The following is a 17,151-nucleotide window of genomic DNA, read 5'->3' on the forward strand; positions in this document are numbered from 1 at the left end:
CCAGCTTTGGCTGTGCCAGCCAACTGGGCTTGGAGGAACTGCCATCAGTAAACCATGTGTGTGGTCTGGGTCTGGAGTAGGAAAAAGGAATATTGGGAATTGGGGAGGATGCTGTATGGATTAGGGAGATACAGTCATGGGGTTCAGGGTTTGTGTTATGTATTATGTCGGGCTGGGTTGAGTCAGGACTGAGAGCAATGGTTACTGTGGGTGCTTCCATGATAGTGAATGAAGTTGGAGGAGGCGAGAGGTGGAAAGTATGTGTGTAAGGTGTGAAGCGAAAACTAAACTTTGGGGGTTATAAGAGCTATAGAGTGTGAGTGGGCATAGCCTGTGATTTTGAGGGATTCTAAGAGTATCAGGGCGGCAGCAGTTGCTGCTGCACGTAGGCATGAGGGCCAGCCCAGGACTGTGAGGTTAAGTTGTTTGGATTAAAAGGCTGTAGGCTATGGGCCTGGCTCATGTGTAAGAATTCCAATGGCATAGCCTTTTATTTCTGCTGTGTAGAGAGAAAAAGAGTTGAGAGGAGTTGGGGAGCACTGAAGTAGGAGCAGTCTCTAAGGCCTTTTTTAAGAACAGAAAGAAGAATGGGGGAAGCTAAGTTTCCTTTTATTAAGTTCATAAAGTGGTTTGGTTAGTAGAGCAAAACCTGTATCTAGAGGTGAAAGTATCCTACAACACCTAGGAAGGAGAGCAGCTGTTTAGTGGATGGGGTTGGGGTTTGGGAAATTAACTGGATACGGTTGGCAGGGAGAGTGCATGTATGCTGGTGAAGGATTATGACAGATGCGTAGAAATGTGGGCTTTAGAAAAAAGCATTTTTGAGGTCAAGAACAGCATAGTGAATTGTGGAAGCGGGTATGGAAGATAGGAGGGCACAGGGGTTTGGTATACAACCAGGTGAATGGGAAGCACTACCTGGTTAGTAAGGCAAAGGTTTTTTTTTTTTTTAAGACGGGGTTTCACCATGTTGGTCAGGCTGGTCTTGAACTCCTGACCTCAGGTGATCCACCCACCTTGGCCTCCAAAGTGCTTGGATTACAGACATGAGCCACCACGCCTGGCCAAGGCAAAGGTTTTTGACTAACTTGTAGGACTTGTCCGGTTTATGGATGGGTAGGATGGAAGTGTTATAGGGAGAGTTAGTGGGAACTGAAAGGCCGTGTTGTAGTAAGTGACTAATAACAGACTTTAGGCCTTCTAAGGCTTGTGCTGGGATGGGGTACTGGTGCTGAATGGGATAAGGGTGGTTAGGTTTTTTTTTTTGAGACGGAGTTTCACTCTTGTTACCCAGGCTGGAGTGCAATGGCGCGATCTCGGCTCACCGCAACCTCCGCCTCCTGGGTTCAGGCAATTCTCCTGCCTCAGCCTCCTGAGTAGCTGGGATTACAGGCATGTGCCACCATGCCCAGCTAATTTTTTGTATTTTTAGTAGAGACGGGGTTTCACCATGTTGACCAGGATGGTCTCGATCTCTTAACCTTGTGATCCACCTGCCTCGACCTCCCAAAGTGCTGGGATTACAGGCGTGAGCCACTGCGCCTGGCAAGGGTGGTTAGGTTTTAAGGGGATGATGAGAGGTGAGTGACTTGTAGCAAGGCATGGGGAGGTGGTGTCCCGCACCCTAGGGTTAAGGTAGGGGGACATAAGGGGAGCTATTGAGGGAGATACGGGTTCGGGAAGGAGGGCAGCAATGAGGTGTGGCTGGTAGCCCAGGAATAGTTAACGAGGCACACAGTTTTGCTAGGATATCTCGGCCTAACAGGAAAACTAGACAAGTGGGGATGATTAGGAAAGAATGTGGAAAGGATTTCTGGCCTATCTGACCCCAGACTTGGGGAGTTTTGAGAGGCCTGGAGGCCTTGCCGTTAATTCCCACAACAGTTTTGGAGCCAAGGAGTCAGGTCCTTGAAAAGAAGGCAGCGTGAAGTGGGTGGCCCCCATGTTGATTAAGAAGGGGATGGGCTTATAGGAGCACATGGAGTGGACAAAACTTCTCAAACACCGTACTGAGTAAGGAAGTGACTTTTTATTCGTCTGGGAGCGGCAGCAGGCTAATGCCTTAACAACTGAGCTCCCCGAAGAGCAATTGCTTTCCCTTTTTAAGGCTTATAACTCTAAATGAGAAGCAGAGGTGAAACTCTGTCATTGCCCATTGGAAGGGCAGCTGACCTCACAGTCCTTGGCTTTTATTGATTTGCTAATTTATATTTGGCATGCACAGAAAGGGAAGAAGGGGAAGGGTTACAGGAGCTGAACAAAAGCAGTAAATCACTCGAGGGCAGATGCAACTCTAAGTGGGGGTGGGGGCGTCTGGATTGTGCAAATATGAAGTATGTGACTGGGGGCAGCTTCCTGGGTCAGAGGAAGAACATTTCTCTGCTATATTCTCAAGGTTTGTAGATAATATAGACACCAGTTACAGAAGGGGAGCTATTTTCCCAGCCCTCAGGCCTCACTGAGGCAAGGCCACTGGCATCAGTTAGTTGCCTGACTGCTGACTTTAGCTTCTTACTATATTACCTTTTCTAACAGCAAGCAACAGGCAGAAAATAAATGGCTTCACCTCACAGGCTTACCTTCCACCGTAAGAGTTACCTGAAGCTTGGCATCTGTGATGGTCCAGGGGGCCTCTGAGAGGTTCAGGCAGCATCAATCTTCAGCTGCCAGGCCGCAGTGACGTGTGTCGGACAGTCCAACTTCCAGTGGCGCCTGCACAGACAGGGCGGGGCTTAGGAGGAATCCCGGGCTGTGGGCATTCCTTGGCCCAGTGGCCAGGTTTCTGACACTTGAAGCAAGGTTCGGGAGGGGTGGCTGGACGCTGTAGTCTGGGCACTTTGAAGTCTTTGTGAGCTGTTGGTGTGGCTGGAGTTTGTCTTATGGCAGAGGCAAGCATTTGTAGTTCTGAGATGCACTGCTGCGAGGCAGCTTCTTCCCTATTACTGAAGACCTTGAAGGCGAGATTGATTCTGTTGTGGGGTTTGAGGGCCAGATTCTAATTTCTCTAGCTTTTTGTAATGTCAGGGGCTGATTGGGTGGTAAAATGCATATTAAGCATTCTTCAGGGGTGGAGTAGAAGTAAGGATGACCTTTAAGTTACTCCAGGTGAGTAATGGGACTGGGTGAAATATTGGAACTCTTGCATATATATAGTAGGATCTCATGAAAAGGAGCCTAACTGTTGGTCGATTTGGGAACGGTGAGGTAAAGAGAAAGGAATGTGCATCCTAACTATGCCTTCGGCTCCTGCCACCTCTCTAGGGGTGAATTGTTGGGCAGGGGCAGAGGAGTTAGCTGCAGGACTAAACTGTGAGCTGAACTGGGTATGAGGTGGGGAGGTAACAGGAAGGCCATAAGGAGGTTGGTTGCGGGCAGAAGAAGATGAGGGAGACTCGGAGGGGTGGTGGGTGGGCCTGGATTAGGGCCTGGTTTAGACAGGCGGGAGGAAAAAGGTTGGAAAGGTTGATGGACAAGGAGGACTCTCGGTCACTGGCAGAGGCAGGAGGGGCAGATGGAAAGAAGAGAAGGAAAATTTGGGATGGGTTGCATTGACAGCAGAGATTAGGGAGGGATTGGAGTGTAAAAAACTGCCTGGACATTGGGCACCTTAGACCGTTTGCCCATTTATTGACAAAAATTGTTTAGGTCTCAATTGTAGAAAAATTGAAAGTGCCATTTTCTGGCCATTTGGAACCATTGTCTAATTTGTATTGAGGCCAGGCTATGTTACAGAAAAAAAAAAAAAGAGACGTTTAGGTTTTAGATCTGACAACAGTTGAAGAGGTTTTAGGTTTTTTAGGACGTAGGCTAGAGGCAAAGACGGGACTAGAGGGCGGAATATTGCCCTAGTGAAGGAGATAAGTTAAGGAAAGGAGTAGAGTAGAGACTAGGAGGAGCGAGCAGCTACCAGGGTTTTCAGCAAGAGTCCCTGACTGATTCCTGGGCTGTGAAGTGGGTGAGTGATCAAGGCAGGTGTCTTGAGTAATTGACCACACACCAAGGGAAGACCATCTTCCCGAATCCGTGACCGACGTCGGAGTCTTTGAGCACATGGATAGAGTGTCTCCTTAGCCTCTACTTAGAGAGGGAGACTTGTCTCTGAAACTTTTCTCCTTGGGATTTAAAGGAAAAGAGAGAGGGAGACTTGTCTCCTTGGGATTTAAAGGAAAAGAGACAGGGAGACTTGTCTCATTAGGATTTAAAGGAAAAGAGAGAGAGAGGGCGACTGCTTACCCGATCTGAAGGTGGTGAGAGCTGTTCAGCACATTAAGTGAGAGCTGCTGGGCTGGTCTGATGTGTTGAGGTCTCTGGTATCTTCCAAGAGAGGCAGCGTCTGTTGTACTGGCCCGAGCATAGAAAGTCAACACCAAGACAAAAGTATGCCAAATTGCAGGGTCTTTATTGCCGGCGGCCACAGAGGACTCACATCTCTCCAACTGGTGGCCCCGAAAGGAGGGTGTCAAGACATTTTATACACGTTAAAACCACCTCGGGGGTGAGGGTGAGGGGCAGGGGTGGGAGTGAGGGGCTTCAGACCTTCCAGTGGATTCCTGGGCAAAGATGAAGGTGAGAGGGCTCTGGACATTCTGAGGGCCAAGGGACTTTTGGCATTCTGATTGTTACTTAAGTGGTTCACAAAAGTCAAGATAAGCATTTGTTTACACGTTGTCTGGGTAGGGTGGAAATCACAGACCTTAATTACTTATTACAAGTCGCCGGGGCCAAGATGGTGTGGGTTTGGACTGCTTGCCTGTCACAGGGTTGCAGAGAGCAGTTTCAAGAGAAAGCCAAGGTATGGTTGAGGTATGCAGTTTTATGGGGCTTTTACTGTGATATATCTGGCCTTGAGTTAGAACCTGTACAATGCCATTTTATAAAATGACAAAACTGTTTCCATTCTCCTCACAATGATTGCTAACCTTGGCTTCTGTAAACTGCTAGTTTACTTTGCAGAATGCAAAGAGGTAAAACTGCATATCTTCTCTTATCTGTAACTGCCAGAATTGCTGGCCTTTGTTTACCGGTAATGACCAGAGTAAGCACCCCCAGATAATTACATCCTGGCGCCAAGCAACTAAAAAATCTGTGGACCCCACACCTGTCCAAATAATGTATAAACTAATGTTTATCTTGACTTCTGTAAACCACTTAAGTGGCAATCGGAATGACAAAAGTCCCCTGGCCCTTGGAATGTCCGGAGCCCCCTCAGCCTCCTCTCTGCCCAGGAGGTGATTTACAGCAAATCACCAAAATGTCTGAAGACTTTCATACCCATCCCCGCTCCTCACCCCCACTCCCAAGGTGGTTTTGCGGATATAAAAAGGTCTTGTCACCCTTCTTTCTCTGCCACGGGTTGAAGAGACGTGAGTCCTCTGTGGTCGCTGGCAATAAACCCTACAATTTGGCATACTTTTGTCTTGGTGTTGACTTTCTGTGCTCGGTCCGATACAACATTACCATGTCACATTTCCTTGTTTTATTTACGGGAATCAAATCATTGATTCCTCCAACAGGTTAGTATTGTTTGTTGGTTCTAAGGGCTCATATTGAGACCTTAATATCATTAGTCTATGTTTTTGGTGTACCATGATATTCTGGAGATAGTTTCACAACCCCAGTTGGGGCAAAATAATTCATTTAAGTCTCCACAGTTCCACCTTTTTTTTGTGGGGTGGATCCTGGGCACAGATATAACCCCATGGTCTGGAATTGTTGCTCTGCCCCTAAACTGCCGCACCCAGCTATACCTCCACTTGTTCTGAAATTTAGGTTGGGGCCTAGGAGGGCACAGACATCTAGGGAAAAGGTAATGGGTTCTTTGGAATGTACTCCAGGGTTAAATTGACTAAGGTGGATTCCTTCCCGGTTAAGGAACTAACATATTCTCCAGTGGAGCCCTGGGTGAGGACCCATTGATAGTAGGTGGGTTCTAGGGGGGATTTGCTACAGGGATTTACAGCATGGATTAGGGTGGCGAGGGTGGTGACCACGAAGAGTGCACCAGTCTTCAGCTTTAGTAAATCAGAGGATGAGTGTTTGACGCTCTATTGTCCTTCCCAGTGGGGCAGTCTTAACGTGGGTGTGATGAATCCAGGCCGTTAGTCTGTCCACCTTGAGTGCGGTGGGTGTGGTCAGGATAATCGTGTAGGGTCCCCTCCAACGGGAAGTGAGGCCAGAGTTGGCGAATCTTTTAACAAGGACAGAGTCTCCAGGCAGGAAGGGGTGTGTTGGCTGGTCTGTGAGGTCCAATGGGGTGGGATGGGTGTCCTTAAGGAGCGGGTGTATCTGGGATTGAACAGACTGGAGCACCTGTAAGGACTTAAGGATGCAGGTCTGGAGAGTAAGGGAGGGAGCCTATTGAACGTGATTTCAAAAAGGGAGAAGCCTTTCTGGTAGGGTATGCATCGGATGTGGAGGAGGACAAAAGGAAGCATGCTGACCCAGTTTTCACCAGTCTCTAGGATAAACTTTGTGAGGGTTTCTTTTAAGGTCTGGTTCATTCATTCGACTTGCCCTGAACTCTGGGGACAATAGGCACAGTGTAATTTCCAGGATATACGCAGGGCCTTCGCTAGGCCCTGAGAAATTGGTGCAGTAAAGGCGGGCCCATTGTCCAACCCCAGCGTTAGAGGGAGGCAGAACTGAGGAACAAGGCCTTGTAATAGTTTTTTTTTTTTTTTGTGACCACCAAGGCAGTCTCTGACCCAGTGGGGAAGGCTTTGACCCATCCAGAGAATGTATCTATAAACACCAGGAGGTATTTATAGCCATTTGCTGGGGGTTTTATTTCAGTGAAATCTACTTCCCAGTGCTCCCCAGGGCTAGCCCCTCTGAGTCTTACTCCTACCTGGCTAGACCTGTTCCCTCCCGGATTTACTCGGGCACATACATCACACTGACTAGGAATTTTCTTGATAAGTTCATGTACGTGGGGAATGTAGCATTTGGCTTTTAGCAGCTCAATTAGTTTGTTCTGTCCTAAGTGAATGGCCTGGTGTGTGTCCTTAACTAGGGCCCGTCTAGAGCCTTGGGGATCACAATCCTTGTGTCCGGTAGAATCCATCATCCTGTGGGATCTTGTATGCCCCCTTGTTCTTTAGCAAAATTTTCTTCATCAGGTGAGTACATAGGGGTAGGGGGCAGGGTTGAGGTCAGCAGAGTTACAAGAAGAGTCAGAGGTTTTACTGGTCCCAAGGCTGCCTGTCTGGCTTGTAGGTCAGCCGCCCTATTTCTCCTCGCCTCTGGTGAATCTCCCTTCTGGTACTTTGCACTGTATTAATGCCACTCCCTCCGGCTTACATACAGCCTCTAGTAGGGCTAGGATTTCTTTATTTTTGATGATTTTTCCCTCTTGAGGTAAGTAGTCCTCTTTCTTTATAAATGGCTCCATGTACATGAGCCGTAGCAAAGGCATACCTGCTATCCGTGTAGATGTTAACAGTTTTTCCCTCCGCCCAGTCTAAGGCCTTTGTCAGAGGTCTGAGTTCTGCCTTTTGGGTCGAGGTTCCATGTGGAAGAGCCTGGGCCCAGACAGCCCGCTCTAGGGTGACGACCACAGCTGCCCCGGCATACCTGACTCCGTCGACCATGAAACTGCTGCCATCCGTATACAGTACTTCATCTGGGTTCTGCAGGGGGACGTTGGTGAGGTCTGGTTGAGCCGCATGGAGGACATCCTTTGTCTGTTGGCAGTCGTGTATGGGCTCCTCCCGCTCACTGTTTGGTAGCAGCATGGCGGGGTTTGAAACTGTAGCCTTTAAAAACTTTATGCGGGGCTGGTCCAAAAGTAAGGCCTGATATTGAACTATGCAGGCATTTGACATCCATTTTCTCAGAGCTCCACGGAGTAGTGACTCCACCATGTGGGGTGCCACTAAGTTTAACTCCTGCCCCAAGATTGGTTTGTCCACCTCCTTGACTAACAGGGCTGTAGCTGCCACCAACCTCAAACAAGCTGGCCACCCAGAGGCTACGGGATCAAGTCTTTTTGAAAGGTAGGTGACTGGCTGGGACCATGGTCCCAATGTCTGGGTGAGCACCCCCTAAGCGACTCCCTATTTTTCATGCATAAACAACCGGAAGGGTTTAGAGATGCCTGGCAAAGCCAAGGCTGGGGCCGTAGTTAGGGCAGTCTTGAGCTTGTTAAAAGCCCATTGTTCTATCTCTGTCCAAGTCAAGGGCTGATTTCCTCCAATGCAGGCATACAGGGGCTTGGCTATCTCCGCGAATCCCAAAATCCATAGCCTACAGTACCCTACTACCCCAAGGAACTCTCGAACTTGGCATTTTGTGGTGGGGGTGGGTATTTGCAGCACCACTTGGACTCGGCTGGTGCCAGTGCCTGGCTGCCCTTCTCTATGATATAGCCCAGGTAAGTAACTTTCGGTTGGCAGAGTTCGGCCTTTTTAGCGAAGACCTGGTAATTCAAAGTCTGTGGGGTCTTTAATAATGACTAGGTGGGCTCTACAGGCCTCCTGGGTTTTTGTAGGCAAAAGTAAGTCATCCATGCATTGGAGTAGGGTACACTCGGGGAACTCAGCTTGGATGGCAGCAAGATCTTGGCTAAGTGCCTCATCAAACAGAGTTGCGGGGAGGTTTTAAACCCCTGAGGCAGTCTTGTCCAAGTGAGTTGCCCTGAGACCCCAGTATCGGGGTCAATCCATTCAAAAGCAAATGTGGGCTGGCTAATGGGCCAGTGGGATGCAAAAGAATGCATCCTTGAGATCCAAGACAGTGTAATGGTGGTGTTCTGGGCCCAAGAGACTTAGGAGGGTGTACAGATTTGGAACCGTAGGGTGGACAGTTTCTACTCGTTTGTTTACCTCCCTTAAGTCCTATACAGGCCGATAGTCCTTTGTGCCTGATTTTAAGACAGGTGTTGCATTGAACTTAGAACAGAAAGTCAACACCAGAACAAAAGTATACCAAATTGCAGGGTTTATTGCCGGCGACCACGGAGGACTCACGTCTCTCCAACCCGTGGCCGAGAAAGAAGAGTGAGAAGACCTTTTTATACCCACAAAACCACCTTGGGAGTGGGGGCGAGGAACGGAGATGGGAATGAAAGCTGTCAATCACCTCCTAGGCTGAGAGGAGGGTGAGGGGGCTCCAGATATTCCAAGGCCAGGGGACTTTTGTCATTCCGATTGCCACTTAAGTGGTTTACAGAGGTCAAGGTAAACATTAGTTTATACATTATTTGGACAGGTGTGGGGTCCATATAATTTTAGGTTACTTGGCGCCAGGATGGAATTATCTGGGGGTGCTTACTTTGGTAAGCAAAGGCCAGCAATTCTGGCAGTTACAGATAAGAGAAAGTATGCAGCTTGTCCTCTCTTTACATTTTGCAAGGTAATCTTAGTAGTTTACAGAAGCCATGGCTAGTAATCATTGTGAGGAGAATGGAAACAGTTTTCCCATTTTAAAATGGCATTGTACTGGTTCTAATTCTAGGCCAGCTATATCACACAGGGAGCAAGCGGGTATTCCAGGGGGACTTACAGGTAGTAGGGATCCCTCCTTTTAGGAGTCTGGTTATATGTGGAGCAATTCCCCATCTGGCTTCCTGGCTCATGGGATATTGTCGTACCTCGACTGGAGTTGCCGTTGCCAATAGCTGAACCACGACTGGGGTACGGTGACTTGCCAAGCCTGGGGAATTTGTCTCGGCCCACACTCTGGGTACATTCTCTTGGAACTGGTGGAGGAGGTCTGATGTTGGTAGTTGATCTGCCTCTGAGGATAAAACTTCCTGCAAGAGATACTCGTCTGACAGAGCACAGGTGATGAGGATTTGCTGAAGTGGCCCTGATGCCAAGGGAGGAGGACTTGAGAGGCAAGCCTGGCCCTCACTGAAAGGAATATTTGCTTGAAGTTTGTGAATTAAGTCCCGTCCTAGGAGTGGGTACAGACACTCTGGAATGGCTAAGAAGGAGTGGGTGACAGTGCCGTTCCCCAGATCAACGAGTCAGTTGGTGGTCCGAGAGCTTGTTTTGGTTTTTCCTGTGGTCCCCTGGATAATTGTTTTTTACTGGCTAGTGGTCCTAGAGGCTTAAGGACCGAGTGGGCCAACCCGGTGTTCACTAAGAAGCTAACAGGTTTGTCCCCAACTCTTAAAGTGAACAGGACCCCCTGGGCTCCTGGGGGCTTAGTAAATAAGAGCCCCAGAGCCCCAGCCCCGTCAATCCTGACCTTCTAAATTGAGGATAGCCCTCGGTGGTTTTTCCTGAGCAATTACTCCTCTTCTCTTGGGGCACTCATTCTTTCTGATGTTTCTCTTCTTTACACTACACACAATGGTTTCTTCCTAATGGAGCCAGGGACCCTGGGGGCCCTTTAACAAGGCCTCCTGCCCTCATGGAATGACTTGTGTCTTCTGAAGGGCTGCTATTACTGCCTTAGTAACCCTTTTTTTTGTATGGCTCCAGGAGTATCCCTGTTATTAAAAACTTTCTGGGCAATTTCTAGGAATTGGGTTAAATTTATTTCCTGGAATCTCTCTAACTTCTATAACTTTCTTTTAATATCTGGGGGCTGACTGGGAAACGAAAGCCAGATTGATGGTCCGCTGATTTTCTGGAGCCTCAGGGTCAACAGAAGTGTAGGTGTGATAAGCATCTTCTAGACGGTCAAGGAAGGCAGCCTGCGTACTCCTGCAGACCCTGAGTTACAGTCCCTACCTTGGAGAGGTTAGTGGGCTTGTGGGCTGCCCCCCTAACCGCTTCTAAAAGATACCAGTGAAGACTGTTCAGAGTCTGGTGACCCCCCCAAGGTATTGGGGTCCCACTGGGGTTGGGTAGAGGGAAAAACCTTTTTAATTCAGTCCCGGTTTTTTTGTTTTTTCTACTGTTCCTTGCCCTGGACCTATGATGGCTTTCAGGGCTTCTTGACTAATTTTGCCTCTTTCCTCTGTGGTGAACAGAATCAGTAATAATTGTTGGCAGTCATACCAAGTTGGGCGATGAGTCTGGAGTACAGATTTTAAGAGCCCTGTCAAAGCCTGGGGCTTCTCAGAGAACGGGGTATGCTGAGCCTTCTGACAGAACTTACTCCATTGTAAAACCCCGCCTTAAGTTCCCCAGCCTCCCAGCACGACCCCCTCCCGGGGAACTTTCCATCTCAGCAGGTTTCTAACCCTCTCCCTCTTGCCATGTTAGCAGTTCCCCAGCACAAACCCCTCCTAGGAACTATTAAACTCAGCAGTTGCTCAGCACCTCCCCTCTTGCACAACCCCTCACACTGGATGCATCTGCTGGCTTGCAGGCCATAAAAATCCCCTTTGCCATGCCACGTGTGCTGCGTGCCAAATTTGGGTGCAGCCCGGCAGCTTTTCCCAGCACTTGGTGTTTCGGCCCTGTCTTTAATTTCTATCACCTTCCAGTTATATAACTCACTTGACAAGAAGGGGATGTGAACAAAGAATGGGCGACCCCAATTGTCTTCTCCTGTTGGGGGCGCCTCTCGGAGAGATAGGACCGCCAGTGGGTGTGGATCCTCGCTGCGAATGTGCACGGGGGACAAGGTTTGGTTACTGGTACTATCCGGGGGTGTTGCTAAGGCTCTGGTTCAGAGGGCCTTGAGTAGGGTGGTGGTAATTTCTGATCCTCCACTAGGGTGGGGGAGAATGGCTGGCCCAGAAGGGGCTTTCTTTGGGCTGGCTAACATGACCTGACGTTTAGCCTGTTTTATGCCCCGTTTCAGCCACGGCGGGATGGGGGGGTCGTTGAACTTAATCCAACCATTGGTTAATGTATGGAAACTGGTCAGGGTGGCCAGGACTTCCCGTGACCATTTCCATATAGCCTGGGTAATTTTTTTTTTTTTTTTGTCGTAGGTCCCAGTGTCAGGCCACCCAATTCCAAAAGACGGCCATTCTAGTTTAGATAAAGAGCAGGGTTCTCCAGGGGTTAATTTTACCTCATATTGGCCTGAAAACCCAACCTTGAAGTTGGCCGTCGTGCATTGGAGGGGGGTACAAGGCTGGGAGCTAGACAACCCCATTTGGTTTTTCCTTCAGTTTTTGAATTTTCCCCCAAGAGATTTCACTAATTTAACACTGGCTTCACTGAGGATATCAACGAACAACCTTGCAGTTGCAGGCCCTACACCTTAACTACTGTGCTAACAGGTCACTTGCATTACAGAGAGTTAGAAAGCTTTTCTTAAAGCCATATTTTGGATGTAGATACTGCACCCTGAAGCAGTGTGGCCTGCCTGAAAGCCAGGCGGGGCTGGCAGCCGGCAGAGAAAGAAAAAAACGCCTTTCGGGTCAGTTTAAAACTGAGCTTGCAGCCACTGGGCCGGCTTCGAGTTTTCCACCCCTGCAGCTTTTGGTCGCCTTGACACAGGGACCCTAAAAAGCATTAAATTCCTCTCTCCCTATCTCTCTCTCTTCTCGTTCTCTCTTTTTTATTTCTTTTCTCTTTGTCTCTGTCTCCTCTCTCCTCTCTTTCTCCTCTCTCCTCTGTCTACTTTTTTCCTCTCTCTCTTCTCTCTCTCCCTGTCTCCTCTCTCCTCTCTTCTGTCTACTTTCTCTCTTTTCTCTGCCTCCTCTCTTTTTCCCTGTCTTTTCTCTCTTCTTCCCCTCTCTTTCTTGTCCTCTATCCTCTCTCTTCTCTGTCTCCTCTTTCTCCTTTGTCTCCTCTCTCCTCTTCCCTTCCCCTACTTTCTTTTCCTCTCTCCTCTTTCCCTCCCTATCTCTGTTTCTTTTGACAGAAGAGACAGTTACTCCTTTTTTACCCTAAATGGGCAAAGAGGGCTGGTAATTTCTTTTTTTTTTTTTTTTTTTGAGACGGAGTTTCAGTCTTGTTACCCAGGCTGGAGTGCAGTGGTGCAACCTCCGCCTCCTTGGTTCAGGCAATTCTCCTGCCTCAGCCTCCTGAGTAGCTGGGATTACAGGCACACGCCACCATGCTCAGCTAATTTTTTGTATTTTTAGTAGAGACGGGGTTGCACCATGTTGACCAGGATGGTCTCGATCTCTTGACCTCGTGATCCACCCGCCTCGGCCTCCCAAAGTGTTTGGATTACAGGCTTGAGCTACTGTGCCTGGCCGTTAGTTTCTTATTTAAAGTTTGATTCCCTAAGACAGAAAAAACTACACCCAAGTCGTCAGGGGCAGAATTTTCGCTCAGACATGAGAAAAAGGAAGAATGAGGCCTCAAGGAAAGAGAACAGAATTATTCCAGGGGTGTAAACTCAATTAGAGTTCCTTAAAGTCAGTGGTCACTTAGCCAATGGAGAATATTATCCACCTCAAGAGTAACAGGCCTAAACCACTGTATATCGGCCAACAGGAGTCTAACAAAACTAGTGAATCTACAATAAAGACAAAACCACATATAGGATTGACAGACAAAGGATGGGTGCCCCCTCAGATGAGAAACCAGTCTGATGCCCGCCCGGCCATGTCCCTGGAGGGATGTTACAGAGCATCTTGGCTAAGATGTACCCGTATAAACCCGGGGCCTGGTCACCTCAGAATTTTCAGTCCTGAGATGATGTCCTGCTTTATGACATCCCCATGGAACCGTGGGTCAAGGCCCATACAAGCCCCATAGCCTTCCAGCCATGGGACTACATATATATACATGCACTCTCTCATTCACATCAAGGTTATGGAAAACAACCAAAAACTAAATTACCTGAGCCTCTAATGAGGTAACTTGAGCCTCCAGTGACATCTCATGGTAGGTTTGCCTGGTCAGAGTTGCAATGACTACGTCAGGTCCTCCGACTCAGGTCCCCTGACTCAGGCCCCTCTGATGGACCGGTCCCCAGACCTGACTTACCTCTAGAGGTTCCCAGGACCCTGAGGAATTTCGGGTGAATGTCAGCCGGGTAGTCACTATCCTCCACGGGGCCAGAACTCTGGGGCCCTGGAATATCTCAGGGGGCGCCTCCCCTAGAGGTCCCCAAGGTGGAGCGGCCACCTGGGCGAGAGTCTGAGACGGCTTTTGTCTGGTGATGGATGAAGATAAATCTCGGTGGGACCTCCAAAATGTACTGGCCCGAGCATAGAAAGTCAACACCAAGACAAAAGTATGCCAAACGGCAGGGTCATTATTGCTGGCGGCCATAGAGGACTCATGTCTCTCCAACCCGTGACCCTGAAAGGAGGGTGTCAAGACATTTTATACCTGTAAAACCACCTTGGGGGTGAGGGGTGAGGGGTGAGGGGCGGGGGTTGGGGTGAGGGACTTCAGACATTCCAGTGGATTCCTGGGCAAAGATGAAGGTGAGAGGGCTCAGGACATTCCGAGGGCCAGGGAACTTTTGACATTCTGATTGTTACTTAAGTGGTTTACAAAAGCAAGATAAGCATTTGTTTACACATTGTCTGGGTAGGGTGGAAATCACAGACCTTAATTACTTATTACAAGTCGCAGGGGCCAAGATGGTGTGGGTTTGGACTGCTTGCCTGTCACATTAGGGTTACAGAGAGGAGTTTCAAAAGAAAGCCAAGGTATGGTTGAGGTATGCAGTTTTATGGGGCTTTTACCATATCACAGTTGACAGGGTGCCGGTCTCCCCAAAGGAGGACTCCTGTCCTGGGTTTTCTGCACCAAATGTTAAAATGCATGCTCTGAATGAAGAGACCCCTCAAACAGGCTTTATGTGAGCAACATGGCTGTTTATTCACCCAGGTGCGGGCAGGCTGAGTCCAAAAAGAGAGTCAGCAGAGAGCAGTGGGATAGAAGTTGGTTTCATAGGTTTGCAGCAGGCAGTGGAAAGTTACCGAAGTTATGGTTTAGGGTGATTTTTTGCAAGTTGGGAGGGGGTTGTAGAGTCTGGAGTAATGAAATTGACCAAGGTCGGTCACAAAGTCCAATGGCCTTTTCAATTCAGCCTGGAATAAGAAATAGTAGAAGAATGTCTCAAGTTAGTTAGGCGCCACAGGGGTTGATTGTTGTTCCGCTTTTCATGGTCTTCCAGTTATTTCAGGTTTTCTAATTCAGGAAGGCCATCCAGAGGTGTATATGCAGGTCACAGGGATTGCCATGGCATCCATGGCATCATCAGTCAGCCTAAAAGACCTTACAGATGTGTCCTCTAATTTTGTGATTTCTTTATTTCTTCAGGACCACCTTTCATTTTCTACTGTTTGCTTCCCTTCTTTTTTTTTTTTGAGGCAGTCTCACTATGTCACCCAGACTGGAGTGCAGTTGTGTGATCTTGGATCATTGCAACCTCTGCCTGCTGGGTTATAGCAATTTTCCTGCCTCAGCCTCCCGAGTAGCTGGAACTACAGGCATGCACTACCACGTCCAGCTAATTTTTGTATTTTTAGTAGAGACGAGGTTTTGCCATGTTGACCAGGCTTGTCTCAAACTCCTGACTTCAAGTGATCCACCCGTTTCTGTTTCCCAAAGTCCTGGGATTATAGGCATGAGCTACCATGCCTGCCCCCGCCCTTTTTTTTTTTTTTTTTTTTTGAGACAGAGATTACAGCAGTGAGCCATTGGACTCAGCCTGTTTTTATTCCTTTTACCAAATCTACAAGGAACATCTCCCCTTCCAAGTGGGAATGTAACCTTAAGTCAGTTAACCTCTTTGTGATTAGTTTTCTTTTCTTTTCTTTTCTTTTTTTTTTTTTTTTTTACCGGATTAAACTGCATAAATTAACAGACCTATGTGATTACTTTTCTTATTTGCAAAACGACTTAATGATTTTAAGGACCTTTTTTTTTGGAGACAGGGTCTCACTCTGTCGCCCAGGCTGGAGTGCAGTGGCACAATCTCTTTTTCTCTGATATTCGTTCACTGCAGCCTCCCATTCCGGTTCAAGCAGTCCTCCCACCTTAGGCTCCTGAGTAGCTGGAACTACAGATGTGCACCACCACACCCAGCTAATTTTTGTACTTTTTGTAGAGATGAGGTTTTACCATGTTGCCCAGGCTGGGCTGGGTTCAGGTGATTCTTCTGCCTCGACCTCCCGAGTAGCTGACACTACAGGCATGTGCCACCACGCTTGGCTAATTTTTTTGTATTTTTGGTAGAGATACGGGGTTTCACCATCTTGGCCAGGCTGGTCTCAAACAACTGACCTCAATCTGCCTGCCTTGGACTCCAAAGTGCTGGGATTACAGGTGTGAGCCACCCTGCCCAGCCAGAAGTACTTTTTATCATATAGCAAGATTGAGAGTTTTACACTGGAACACATTTGTTTCTATATAATAGAGATTAACAGGGTAATGACAAGGCTGGGTGCAGTGGCACACACCTGTAATCCCAGCACTTTGGGAGACTGAGACGGGCAGATCACCTGCGGTCAAGAGTTTGAGACTAGCCTAACCACAATGGTGAAACCCATCTCTACCAAAAATACAGAAATTAGCCCAGCTTGGTGGCAGGCACCTGTAATTCCAGCTACTTGAGAGGCTGAAACAGGAGAATCGCTGGAACCTGGGAGAATCGCTGGAACCATGGAGATTGCAGTGAGCCGAGATCATGCCACTGCACCTCAGCCTGGGTGGCAGAGCAAGACTCTGTCTCAAGAGAAAACAAAAACAAAAAAAATAGGAAAATGACAAAAAGTAATATTACAACTCAATGAATTTTATAACAAACTTTTTTGGAATTCAATGACTAATACTGTACCAAATCCAAGATACTTTATAGTATACCAAATCCAACTCCGCTCTATAGTATAAATTTTATTCTATTTGGACTTGTCTCACTAATCCCTCATACAGTGTATTTTACTTTTTATTGAAGTAAAAAATGGTCATTTTAGCCATTTTTAAGCATATAGTTCAGTAACATTAAGTATTTTCATATTGTTGTGCCACAGATCTTCAGAACTTTTTCATCTTGCAACCTGAAACTACTCATTAGCTAATCCCATTTTTCCTTCCACTTAGCCCTTGTTAAACTTCATTCTTTCTAGTTCTATGAATTTGACTCCTTTAGTTACCTCATGTAAGTGCATTCTTACAGTTAGCGTGTTTGATTTTGCTTCCATGATTCTTTGTTGTTGTCATGCTGTAGTTGGAATGCATTCTATTTTGTCTACCTGTGCAAATCCTATTGGTTTTTTGTTTTGGTGGTGGTGTTTTGAGACAAGGTCTCAATTTGTTAGTTACCCAGGCTGGAGTGCAGTGGCTCCATCTCTACTCACTGCATCCTTGTGTTCCTGGGCTCAAATGACCC

The 17,151-nt window shown here is 47.7% G+C and overlaps 1 protein-coding gene across 7 annotated transcripts in view; it reads left to right on the forward strand.

The window, feature by feature from the left end:
* LOC100385179 (survival motor neuron protein) overlaps window positions 1-17,151 on the forward strand; it is a 55,264-nt gene that overhangs the window by 19,805 nt on the left and 18,308 nt on the right. Inside the window, exon 1 of one of the 7 annotated variants that reach the window (XM_035291448.3) lies at window positions 13,566-13,688. The exons of the other annotated variants lie outside the window; for them this stretch is intronic. Within the exon in view, the coding sequence (XP_035147339.2) occupies window positions 13,686-13,688 (3 nt within the window). The 5' untranslated portion in view covers window positions 13,566-13,685. Of the gene's footprint in view, window positions 1-13,565; window positions 13,689-17,151 lie in introns of those variants that run through there. 7 annotated transcript variants of the gene reach the window in all.

This window comes from Callithrix jacchus, chromosome 2, assembly GCF_049354715.1.
Source record: "Callithrix jacchus isolate 240 chromosome 2, calJac240_pri, whole genome shotgun sequence".
Classification (NCBI taxonomy): Eukaryota; Metazoa; Chordata; class Mammalia; order Primates; family Cebidae; genus Callithrix; species Callithrix jacchus.